The sequence below is a fragment of the Dermacentor albipictus genome, chromosome 1 (assembly GCF_038994185.2).
Source record: "Dermacentor albipictus isolate Rhodes 1998 colony chromosome 1, USDA_Dalb.pri_finalv2, whole genome shotgun sequence".
Lineage (NCBI taxonomy): Eukaryota > Metazoa > Arthropoda > Arachnida > Ixodida > Ixodidae > Dermacentor > Dermacentor albipictus.
The window spans coordinates 198,103,239-198,116,710 of record NC_091821.1 but is presented as its reverse complement, the minus strand read 5'-3'; the positions used below and the strand labels follow the sequence as shown (position 1 = coordinate 198,116,710).

Below are 13,472 nucleotides of genomic sequence, written 5' to 3'. Positions count from 1 at the left end.
TGAAGCAATACAATTGCATTACTGCATGTCTGCTGACACAGCAGTGCAGACTATGTTAGCGGAATTATGCCTCTTGCCACCGAAAGTTTGATGTCGAACACTAATAGCTCGTAAGTTAGAAACATTTTTCTTATTTCTGAAGCAAGAGAAAAAAAAAAAAAAAATGTCGGGCCTGCTTAAACGTGCGACTGATTTGGCTTTTCATCCTTCTATGTTGTGTGTATGAAATTAAGTCTGTTGTAATGCTCTAGTTGCAGTTAAACATCGAATGACAAAATAAATTAAGAAAGTAGTAAGATTGTTTATATTGCATGAAGCACACATCAGTGTAACCTGAGAATACGCAAATCCACTGTCGCAGTGCAATATGCCAAGCAATGCCGGTAGAGTGGTTTTCAAAAGGAAGATATAGTGGTTGCTTTAATAGCCTTACTATCAGAAATAGCTTGATTGTAGGTGTGGCATCCAAAACGGCACGAGCTGCCACGCTCATGACGAGGTCAAACTATTCTTGACAGCCTATTTTATTGACACTAGAATGGAACCACTTTATTGTGTATACTAAGTGTCTCCTCTCAATTTACAAGATCATGTAATTAATGCCAGCAGATCTGCCTACATTATTAATGTCATAATGTGGGTTACATCTGTGTTCATTAATTGTGCACATGCTGTAAATGCCAGAGGTTACAATTATTTGCGCTGATTTGGGTAAACTCTTCATACGAGCTTCACACCCCATTAGGGCTTGAGGGGTTGAGAAGCATTGTAGGGCTTGAAAGCTGCTTTATTGTGACCCTCAACAATGTTCAGTAGACAGCACACACTGAATACAGTAGCCGACCGATTTTTTGGACTCCGAAAATTCGGACTTGATGGATATTTCAGACTTCATAAGTGCACCATCAGGGTTCTTATAGAGCTAATGCATTTTTGCGACCGATTTTTTGGACAACATAAAGCCAGAAGTTTGATTTTCCGGACAAAATTTGCCATGACAGACCAGTGCTGTGAGTCGGGGAGGATGCCATTTTGAATCTTGAGCCCCCTCACTAGCTTCGGATCGGACGTGAAGTGGCTTGGATTGGTATAGTAATTTGAGTAGCAAGTATAGGAGGCGTCCAAATCCATGTGGCAACAGTGATGCCTGTTGTAAGAAACGCCGATCTTAAAGGCCATGCTTTTGCCTGTAGCCTGTGGCCAAAACAATTTTGAAAGCTGGAAACCGGTCATGTGCGGTCAGTTTTCGACACCACCTATGAATGCCAGGCGGTGCTCACGATAACCACCACCATCATCATTAGTTTTGCCTCGATGTCGTAGGTGGTGTGGCACACGTTTTTGTCCAGTAGTGATCCGCCGGCTTTTATCCAGTACAGTGCAATTGAAATCGCCTGCCATCACTAGCTGCCGTACAACATACCATTGCTATTTCAGTGTGTTGTGGCCCTTCATTCAGCGCTACGCCGACGTGTTTTCGACACCATGGCGCCTGCTCTTCACCCGCCTCCACCGAATGTGTCGAAGAAGCATGGAAAATATTCGACCATGACGCTGGACATGAAGGCCGCCATCGTCAGGCTTATTGAGCAAGGACGGACCCAAGTCGAAGTTGCGAAGGAGTTTAATATCTCTAAAGAGACCTTGTCTGATTACGCGAAAAAACAAGGAAAAGATCTTGTCTGCAGTCGACCAGTCGCACTGCAAAACTATAAAAAATGGTTGGAAAGGACAATATCCGAAGCTTTAAGAGGCCCTGCAGCTTTGGTTGAAAGGAGTCCTAGCAAAGAACCTCCCCCTTTCGGGCAACATGCTCAAGCAGAAAGCCAAGATGCTCACTTTAAAAATGGGCATTCAGGACTTCAAGTTCACCGATGGGTGGATCCGTGGGTTTAAGAAAAGGCACGGAGTCTCTTCAAGAAAGTTTGTGGGGAGAGCAGTGTCGTGAATTAGTCTACTGTCACGGATTACTGGACGAGTAAGTTGAAGGCTCTGCTACAAAGTATGCTCCTACAGACATGTTTTACCGTATTTACTCGCATAATGATCGCACTTTTTTGTCAGAAAAATTGACACAAATTCATGTGTGCGATCATTACGCGGGTTAAATTTCCCGCGAAAAGAAAAATTTTTTTTTTTTGTCCCGCGTTTGCTGCGGAATGCGGGTGCGGGACACCAAAACAAAAATGGCGGCCGGCGAAGCAAGCCGAACGCGCTGAATGCAATTTTTTTTCTTCTCGTGAGTGCAGTACGTGCATTGCAACAGTTTCTTCCATATCAGTAAGGAATAATATCGTTAATATCGGCAAGCTTGCAGCAATAACGTAGACATGTTCACTTTGAGGGGATAGAAATGAAGATGGGCGCGCTTAGCTGCCAGTGACATAGAAACGCATGGTTGGTGTGCTGCGGAAACTGCGGCATCTGTCTTCGCTACTATCCTAATACGGCATGTTTCAGCTAAGGGTGGGCAAATATCTTAGCTGTGTTATAAGTGTCGGCGCATGAATAGGGTACACTTTTAACATATCAGTGTAAACGTGGCTACTATCATTGCCGCTCGCGATTTGTTGCGTGCCCACGAGTGCAGATGAAAAGAATCCAAAGGTGCCTTTTTTGTTTTTGTTGACCACAACCGTTATAAAGCCTACCCATAATAAAGGCAAATTTGGTTGTGCCTATTTTTGTCATGGAAGTGCGGAAAGTGATGAAAGTAATAAAATGAGGCATCTACTAAAGAATGTTTGGTGCATGCAGACCGCTTGGCTTGTCTTGAAGAGTCGTTCGCATAGCATTCGACAGATGGTAAGCTCGATCATTATTAGCTAGACTTGGCACACAACATACCGCTGCTGCAAGTTCGGGGTGCGATCATTACATGGGAAATTTAAAAAATCGAATTTTGACGACAAAATTCAGGGGTGCGATCATTATGCGGTAAATACGGTAATTGTGACGAGACAGGCCTGTGCTGCCGGACCGTTCACTTTCCTTTACTAATGAGGCCTGCGCTGGTGGCAAGCACAGTAAGGAGAGGGTAACTGTCATGGTCGGGGCAAACACGATTGGCATTGAGAAGCTGCTCCTTCTAGTGATAGGGAATGTGAAAAACCCGCTTAGCTTTAAGGGTGTGAAGAACCTGCCTATGAGGTAGAGCAGCAATACAAAGGCTTGGATTGCACAAAGCTTGTTCAATGATTGCATCCACCATCTGGACTGGATGTTTGAGCGCCAGAAGAGGCAAGTGGTAATAGTTGTAGACATTTGCGGGGCGCACGGTGCCATGAACAACCTGCAAGCTATTCATCTTGAATTCTTGTGTTTGAATACAAGGAGTGTGCTCCAGCCGATAGACCAAGGGGCCAATAAAAACCCTCAAGGTGCACTACCGGGCCCGTCTACTTGGCCGCACACTCATGTGCTTTGACAACAGGAAGACGTACTCTGTTAACCTGTCCTTGGCACTCGGCATGCTAGCGGATGCCTGGAAGGCATGCTAGTGGATGCCTGGGTTCAGCCTTCGACAGTTGCAAGTTGTTTTAGGCATGCTGGATTTTGCAACTCTAAAGAGCCTGTGACCGAAGAGGCAAACGGCACCAATGAAGACATCGACACCGGCAGCTGATTGCCGACTTACACAGCAGTGGGATGGACCTTCCCACTGCTGTTAATTTTCACGAGTTTGCCGTGATCGACAACAACATAGAGTTGTGTGTGGAGCTTACAGACGACGAGATTGTGCGCCAGGTGACTGCACTGCTGCAAAGTGACTAAGACTCGGATGACGACACCTCTGGCCGCTTGCAACCATCAATGCAAGATGTTGTCAGCGCTGTAATGTTTTTGTCTAGTGTGTATGATGTGAACATGACGCTTGCACAGATGCAAGCAGACGTTGTTACAAAAAGCAGGAATTTAAAACAAGGTACCATTTGCGACTTCTTCAGTCCAGTTTAGCTGGAATAATGTTTGGTTCTGCAACTCACATATTTTTCGGACTGTTCTCTTATTGGACTATCTTTCGGTCACCTCCAGGTCTGGAAAATGGGTTGGCTACTGTATTGGAAGCATTTTATGAAACATTTATTTAAATCTGCTTTGACAAAACCCTGTTATATTGGGCTGATTCCATTAGACCATGGCAAACATCTTTCCCAGCTGCTTGTATGGGTGTTCTGAATAATAAACATCAAGCTGAATTCCTGTTGAGCATGGGCTCGGGCAAATGAATAAAAATACCTTCTAGTGCTTGCCAATCCGCAGTAACTTTGCAAGATTTTCTGCGAAGGAGGGACCGCGTGACTGGCGCTGGCCAATGGGCGGTGCTCATGCAATTGTCAGTATGGGGAAAGGAAACAAGGTACTTTGAAACATTTTGCAGTGAGTCTAGGCACTGGGGTGGTAAGTGTTGCTTCCTGTTTATCATAGTCCATGCGAGACAGCAGTTTAGCAAGTACATCAGCAGGTGCAGTTGCATTGGTATACATTATTTTTTATAAGGAGGAGTTGCAACAATGTCCGAATAGACTTCTTTCATTGCCGAGGTGGTGCTGTAAATATGATGGGCAACTGTGTGGGAAACAGTTTTTGGTTTTGGGTATAAAACAACATTCAAACCTCCGCTAATGAATGAATGGGGCCACTGCCTCTGAACTATCAGAACTGTCTGGTAGTTAGAATTTTGCAGATGGGAAGCTTTGTTGCATGCCCTGTACATTGCGAAGGAAGGAAAATGCTGTGCTAAATATAGTGTACAGTCGACGCTGGATATATCACACCCGGATATATTGAATTATTGTCTGTTGACCCTCTTCGCAAAGCAGTGTGCTCTAGAGAAATGAGATGGCACTTTTGGTGGCGCACCACAGCATATTCGTGCGCTTTTGCTTCAGCAAAAGCGCACGAATATAAAGCCGTTATTTACTCTGCCTGCTTCTGTGCAATAAGCTGTCGGAAATGCAACTGGGTTTTTCCTAACACATTGTGCTCCATTTATGCTGAAAAATATGGAGCGGTAGAGTGAAGACGTGTGCAGTAGTTGGCTGCAAAAATTGTGACTGGCATGTTAAGGATTGGAATGAATCCATGCGTCCAAGTTGACAGAGCGCTGTTACATAAGGACTGCCTGCGTTGCTGGCTCGAGATGCGTGGCTTCCCTTGAGGATAAAAAAAAAATTGACTCATTCGCCAGTGTTGTTGCGCTAACCTCCAAGGAAAGCCTCGGAACGTCTAGCAGCATGAGTGAGTAGTGCTCGTTATACATCCACCTCAATTCACATGCAAACTTATGCCTACTCTGTTGGGAACGTATCAAGAATAAGTGAACGGCCGCACACTTGAATCGGTGTGCAATGCGCATGGGTGACGGCGACTACACCGACAGCACAGTAATGTTTGAAGCTGAATGTTTCGTGACGGTCCACAAAGTAAGCGAGTGATTAGCAATAATACGTATTTTCTTCAAGCTATTAACCCTTTGAGGATAAATTTTTTTAAATTGCAGATTCCAATTCTTCTTAGGGAGTTATTTCGAAAAAAATTTACCATAATTTTTATACGGTGACAGTAAAGTGAGAAAAAATATTTTGTGTTGGTATATATGTACCGTATTTACACGATTGTAAGTCAACTCGAATGTAAGTCAACCCCCCCATATCGCGTGACAGGGGAAAAAAAAAAGAAAGTACCCGAGGGCGCATTCGATAACGAAAATTTATTAGTAGCTGACATGGTCACTGGACTACTCGTCTTCACTAGTGCTGTCATCGTCATCCCTGCTACGCTCCCACAGCGCGTCGTCGTCCAGTGAAATTCCACATTTGGCAAACGACTGCATCACGACATCATGTGGAACAGCAGCCCACGCCGAATGCACCCGACCACACGCAGTCAGGGAGGCTCTTTTGGCAGGCCCGGTTGGCGTAATTTCGCGGTCTTCTGCCGCCAGCCACTCGTACTCGCGGCGGAGCAGGTCCTTAAAAGGCGAAGATCCGGGCTTGTTTCATGACCATGTCGCACTTCACCGGCAGGGACCGATCGTGCATTTCAGCAACATACACCGCAACCTTAGCCTACAGCTCCGGAAAGCGTCCAGACTTCGGCACGTGGGAAATTCCTCACTTGCCATCACAGGTGAAAATTTCGCTTCGCTGCAGTCGCCACTCTCGCACCACCCGTTCAGAAACATAGAACTTGCGGCCCGCTGTGCAGTGATTTGTTTCTCCAGCATAAAGGATGGCAGCCCTCTTGAACACTGCTGTGAACGAGTGCTGAATGATTAGGGGGCCTGGAGCACTGACGGCTGAGGAAGCATAGAAGTAGCACGTAGCCGGTAGTCAAGTGCAACGCGTCAAACCAATGCCTTTCGTCAAACTATAGAAAACGCTAAGCGCAACAGGCAAAGAGAAACACTCGAGTGGTGTCTGTTCTTCCATGAACTGCCGATGCTCCCTACAAGCGCCGCCGTTCTCAGGGTGCCGCCGCGAATGGAACAGCGGCGCTTCCATCAACTATCGACACCCCCTCGTGAGTGTTGTGTGCACTGTAAAACTCTCAAAAATTTTCAAAAACCCTTCCGAAAAGCGAACAAACACGCGGGACAGCGAAAAGCTACGGAGAGGGCCATAGAGCAAACATAAAATTGTAACTACGTTGTAGCTCTCGTTGGTCTCGCTTTTTTGGCGGTGCCATGTTTTGGTTTCATTTGTAAGTCTACCCCCCACTTCAGATTTTCAACTTTTAAAAAAGTGGTCGACTTACAATCGTGTAAATATGGTACTCTTCATTCATGAATAACAATAAAAAAGGAAATAAACTTATAAGAATTGAAAATTTGATGCATTGTTATAGTTCAAGGCTTTGAAAATGCGCACACGAGAATATTTCGCAGGACTCAAATGTTCCTGCTCTTACACTAATATGTACAGTCGCGGACAGAATAAAATGGACCACGAGATCTCCGAAAACGTTCAATTCCCGAGCAGCCTGTAGCAGTAACCAGTAAAACTGCCCATGACAACGTTGTTAGCATATTCTAGTCGAGGTCCAAAATGCAAATACAAGATTGCGTTGTGAGGTTGCGGAGATATTCAGCTTTTTCTTAGATTTCATGGTCCATAATATTCTGTCCGCGACTGTACATCATTAGCGTAATCAAACTGCGTAGGTGCACGCACTCAAGAAAACTGTGTGGTTGTGTGCCCGTCAAGAAAGCAAAACGTATGACGAACTTCCGCTAATCTTCATCTTATCGCCAACCAGAGGCATTAGTTTTCGTGAGCCTCCCCGCAAAAAATAAAGCAACGGAAACGTTTGCAAAGCAGCATCCTTCCTATGCACACCCCCATGAGCACTAAACGAGCGAGAAACAAGCGGTTGCCCTTTGAGCGTTTAGTAACGAGATAGCGATCAGTTTTGCAAGCGAAAGCCGAAACCACCTGCAGAACAAAACTCAACTGCCACGTGCCCGCGCACGCACCAATGCATGAGCGGTACTATATAGACGCGCAGGAGCGAACTAGCGCTAAAACAAACCATGCAACGAAAACCAAGAGAGGGAGGCGCGCGAAAAAAATTCCCTGTATTCCCACATAGTGGCAGCACACGACAGAAAAGAAAAAGTTAGGATATTGGTGCGCTTTTTAAACGTACAGATGGTGGCGTAAATATACGGCATCGACCATTTTTGGACTTGTTTGCACCGCCGTATATTTACGTCATTGACCCGCAAAGGGTTAAGGCTTGTCGTGAGAGGCCAATGTATGGTGACTTATGTAATTAGGGCTCCAATACTCTCCTCTGTTGATGTGTTGCGGAGCAGATGAAATGCCACTGGTCATAACTGCTCCACATGGGCCGGATGGAATTTAAGCGGTCAACTTTGTAAGAAAACCATGAAATGTCAGCATATCTGACATGTGTTGACTGACATTGGAGTGCAGAACATGGGGGGTCTCATTGCTCTTGGCAACAAAGGAAACAACATTACAGTAGTGCAAACACAAAAGGGCATTTATTGTACCTTCTCACACAAGAATTCCAGCTACTCGTACTACATAGAAGGACTAGTTCCTCGATGTAACACATTGAGGACTAAAGTTTGAGTCATCAAGACTATACCCGTAGTGCGCGCCGATGGACGCACCACTGGTGGCGGCCTTGCGCAGAACACACGGGAGAGGAGCCAGCTGCGCGCTGTAGTTTGTTGTGTCATTGATAGTGCTCTCTGTCTCATTCATGTTTTCATAGCAAAATAGGCAACACCCTTCGCATGTGTGGGGTGGCCAAAGCTTCCGAGGAACTTTGAAGAATTGTTGCGGGGGGGGGGCTCAAATACCGGCGAAAACGGGTCGGCGATACGGTTCTAATCATTCCCCGCAAAGCCTCATCAGCGGGAGCAACGGTAGCAATGGATCATCGCTTCGGCGAGAAAGTTCTTGTTCTCATCCTTTCCTTTGTCACGTCGGTGTTTTTTTCCACTCGATCATAGTTAGAAGCGTGAGTGACGAAGTTCGTCTGCAGTGCAGCATGTGGTTTAAAGCAGGGTGTCTACCATCCGGGAAAACCGGGAATTCTCAGGGATTTTGAGTAGTCTGGAAAAAGTCAGGGAAAACTCGGGGAATTTGGGCCTCTATAAGGGAAAATTAGCGGCAATTTTATTGAAAGGGTCGAAAGTTACGGTAATGCTGGCTCGAGTAGCAGACAGGAATCGTAATGAATCGTCTTTGACGCCCTGTCGTTGGCAGGAGGAGTTGCCAGTGTACAGGCAACGAGCGACTTTCCAGATTCCCGATAATTTGGACGGCTTCGCGGTGCCACCTCGTACCCCATAGTGTCAACGTATCAGAACGTGTGAAATTTCAGACGCAAGAACTCTTTGCCGTTTGATTTTCTGGACGTTTTGCCGCGACCGCAGGTCTGAAATGGCATTAGTCAAAGGCACGACCGCTGCCGTTTTGATTACTTCGCCGCCTCGAACCGGCACTCTCGCACGCAGAACCGCTGGCACCCGTTGCCGCCACTGCGGCAACGCTAGGCCTAGCTGCTTTGACGTTCGCTATGAAGCTTCTTGCCATTGGGTGCCGAACTTTTTATTGAAAGAATTCGCTGCTGTCAGCAATGGCACGGACTCCACCTTTGTGGTCCTCGCGATTGGCTTAGAAACTTGGAAAACACGGTGCGTTGCATAATGCCGGTTCGTGAAAGTCAGCTTCGCCTCTGTAAAGAATGGTACTCGGTAAAGCTTACGGAAAAGTATTGCAGTGAAGCATAACAAGCGTGGAAAGGGGCTATTGCCACGGAATAACCCGTGCGTTTGGTGACTTCGATGACTAGTGTACGCGTTTCCATAAATAAATTCGCAATAACTCTTCTTGAGCAGACTTTGACTGCACTTATTTGGCGATGTCACATGCATTAAACGGCAGAAAGACCACTACGGCATGTGCAGACATCTCACCATGCGGATTTGTTTGATATAAGTCTGCAATAATGATGGGTGCTTATTACTGAGGTACTGAAGCAGCATTACGGCAAGGGTACAATTAAAAAAGAAACTATCGAGACATCGCACTACCCAACAAAATTTATCGGCTAGTTAACATGAGCTCCACTTCATGTAAATGGGGTTCTTGGCGTTTGTCTGCGGGACGCACCTGGCACGTATGTGGACCATGTTGTCCCAAACACCAGTAACATCGTGTTCATACCCTCTCGCACAGAGGTCAGCATCTTCCCTACAGCTATCACCGCAGAAGGAGCAGTCTGGACCCGAACGAAGGAGAAATCGCAGCCGCGAACTTCAACCATCCTTGCTGCAAAGGGTTGTAGTCTGCTACTGCTGCCGCGCATACTGTTGGAAGTGCCCACTAGGTGGCTATCAGTGGCACCTCATAGGCAGCGCACTAGGCGTATACAGAGCAAGTAATGTTCGCCCATGCTTGCTGGACACCGATGGTTAAGTTGTTTGTGAGTGCAGTCTCGTGAACAGAGGTTCGAGCGATCATATGCACTCATAGCAGTGAAATCTCAATATAATGAATCTCATGGGACCACCGAAAATCCTTGCTAGTTTTAAATATTGTATTGAAATAATGCAAATTGGTGTTGACAACTAAATTCAACAAAAGGAATTGCCTACACCTGTATACTATACTTCTGGAAGGACATGCGACAGGGAAACATTTAAGTAGAACACCAAATAAGTGAAATAACTCAGTGTGATGTCATGCTGTGATGCATGCCACAAAAGTGGCAAGAACTCTGTCCTAAAAGCATAAGAGCCAAAACTACACCGATGTAACGTGAAGTGGAGATGGCAGAAATGAAAGTGAGTTAGGCCTGAATTGTGAGAATAGTGCATCCACAAATGCATATATTCCCATGACAAGCAAAAATAAAAACCGCACATGATAGGAGTCGGGTCACATGCTTATGTGAAGACGTCATAGTCATTCAAGTGTACTGTCTCATTTATTTATTGTCTCGTATTTATTGAACTGAAGAATGAGGTTGTTTTGTTCAACATATTCTTTTTTCTGTATTTGCAGCTTCTAGACAGGATGTGTATGACCTTGGGAGGCAGAGTTTCTGAGCAAATATTCTTTGAAAAGATCACGACTGGTGCTCAGGATGACCTAAAGAAAGTCACTCAAAATGCATATGCGCAGGTATGTATTGACAGTGTAGCAGCTGCTTCTGTATATTGCTTTAATAAGGCATTTTCCTTGAAAATTGGGCTTGAATTACAGCACCGCTACATTGTGACATTACAAACTTTGCAATAGCCTTGCATATTTGAGTCTATAATTTACACGAAAACTCAAAGGAAGTTGCATGGTTTTGAATGTGATATAGTCCTTCCTCTGCTTTTTTTTTTTTTTTAATAAGCAATTATCTAGGTTTTCAGGGGTGCAGCGGTGGCGTAGAGGTAGAGCATCCGCCTCTCGTGCAAGAGGACCATGGTTTGAATCCCGGTGCTGCACAATTTTTCACCAGACATAAAAAAAAAAAGCGTGTTGATAAAATTGCATAAACACACCTGGAGTGCGGCCTGATCCCGGTGACAGGAACCGGTAACACACTCCCTTACCAGAGCAGGATAGGCCACCCTGCTGCAGTACTTGGCCGCAACCTCCTGTATGAATACCACAATCAAACCCTGGCCCTCAGTCTCCAGCAGCTGCGAAGCAACTGACGACGGTGGCAGTCAGACCTGTGACGCAGCAGAGGGTGCTAAGAATCTCTGGGTCTGGACAGGCTGCCATTGGAATCTGAACCTGGCAACGTTTAACGCTAGAATGTTATCTAGTGAGGCGAGTCTAGCAGTGCTATTGGAGGAATTAGCGGGCAGTAAATGGGATATAATAGGGCTCAGTGAGGTTAGGAGGACAGAAGAAGCATATACAGCGTTAAAATGCGGGCACATTCTGTGCTACCGGGGCTTAGCGGAGAGACGAGAACTGGGAGTCAGATTCCTGATTAATAAGGATATAGCTGGTAACATAGAGGAATTCTATAGCATTAACGAGAGGGTGGCAGGTCTTGTTGTGAAACTTAATGAGAGGTACAAATTGAAGGTCGTACAGGTCTACGCCCCTGCATCCAGTCATAATGATCAGGAAGTCGAAAGCTTCCTTGAAGACATGGAATCGGCGATGAGTAAAGTCAAAACAAAATACACCATACTGATGGGCGACTTCAATGCCAGGGTAGGCAAGAAGCAGGCTGCATACAAGTCAGTGGGGGAATATGGCATGGGCTTTAGGAATAGCAGGGGAGAGTTATTAGTAGAGTTTGCAGAACAGAATAATATGCGGATAATGAATACTTTTTTCTGCAAGCGGGATAGCCGAAAGTGGACATGGAGGAGCCCGAATGGCGAGACTAGAAATGAAATAGACTTCATACTCTGCACTAACCCTGGCATCATACACGATGTGGATGTGCTCGGCAAGGTGCGCTGCAGTGACCATAGGATAGTAAGAACTCGAATTAGCCTAGACATGAGGAGGGAACGGAGGAAACTGGCACCTAAGAAGCCAATCAATGAGTTAGCAGTAAGAGGGAAAATGGAGGAATTCCGGATCAAGCTACAGAACAGGTATTCAGCTTTAACTCTGGAAGAGGACCTTAGTGTTGGAGCAATGAATGACAATCTGGTGGGCATCATTAAGGAGTGTGCAATGGAAGTCAGCGGTAACTTTGTTAGACAGGATACAAGTAAGCTATCGCAGGAGAGCTATCGCAAGATCTGATTAAGAAGTGCCAATGTTTGAGAGCCTCTAACCCTACGGCTAGAATAGAACTGGCAGAACTTTCCAAGTTAATCAATAAGCGTAAGACAGCCGACATAAGGAAGTATAATATGGATAGAATTGAACATGCTCTCAGGAACGGAGGAAGCCTAAAAGCAGTGAAGAAACTAGGAATAGGCAAGAATCAGATGTATGCATTATGAGACAAATCCGGCAATATCACTACTAATATGGATGAGATAGTTCAAGTGGCTGAGGAGTTCTATAGAGATCTATACAGTGTCAGTGGCACCCATGACGATAATGGAACAGGGAATAGTATAGAAGAATTTGACATCCTACAAGTAACGCCAGAGGAAGTAAAGAAAGCCTTGGGAGGTATGCAAAGGGGGCAGGCAGCTGGGGAGGATCAGGTAACAGCAGATGTGTTGAAGGATGGTGGGCAGATTGTTCTAGAAAAACTGGCCACCCTGTATACGCAATGCCTCATGACCTCGAGCGTACCGGAATCTTGGAAGAACGCCAACATAATCTTAAGCCATAAAAAAGGGGACGCGAAAGACTTGAAAAATTATAGACCGATCAGCTTGCTGTCCGTTGCCTACAAAGTATTTACTAAGGTAATCGCAAATAGAATCAGGAACACCTTAGACTTCTGTCAACCAAAGGACCAGGCAGGATTTCGTAAAGGCTACTCAACAATAGACCATATTCACACTATCAATCAGGTGATAGAGAAATGTGCGGAATATAACAAACCCTTATAGAATGGAACCCCGTTCATACGTTTTTCACTGGACCGGGGAAAAGAAACGTAACAGCCGGGAAAACGCAACAGTGAGGAAAGCTCCGAAAATGAATGAAAAAATGCAGCTTCAACAATAGGCAATTTATTTCCACAGAGTGCGCTTAGGACTTAAAAAAGTCTATAATGGTGGCTTGCCGTTTCTTTCGCTCGCTAGAAATCGCCACACATTTCTCAATAGCCTGGAAGGCCTCATTACTGTCAGCGTCGCTGTGAGGTGCGACGCACCTGCGGAGGAGGCCCAGAGGCGCGACGGCTTCTCCAAAGCTACGATTTGGCCACTCCTCGTCGTCACCGCGCCACGGCAATGGCAACGGACGAAGGAATATCCGCGGGAAATTTTGCCCTCTTTGGCGTAATCATGCTAACATGCTAACGATTGTTTAGTATTGCTGCGGAGCGCGCGCGTCCGA

At 45.7% G+C, this 13,472-nt stretch overlaps 1 protein-coding gene across 4 annotated transcripts in view; it reads left to right on the top strand.

The window, feature by feature from the left end:
- The window catches only part of Afg3l2 (AFG3 like matrix AAA peptidase subunit 2), a 133,583-nt gene that overhangs the window by 109,333 nt on the left and 10,778 nt on the right, over positions 1 to 13,472 (top strand). For all 4 annotated transcript variants that reach the window (XM_065433513.1, XM_065433512.1, XM_065433515.1 and 1 more), the window contains one exon: positions 10,548 to 10,667. In XM_065433513.1, the coding sequence (XP_065289585.1) occupies positions 10,548 to 10,667 (120 nt within the window). The remainder of the gene's footprint in view (positions 1 to 10,547; positions 10,668 to 13,472) is intronic.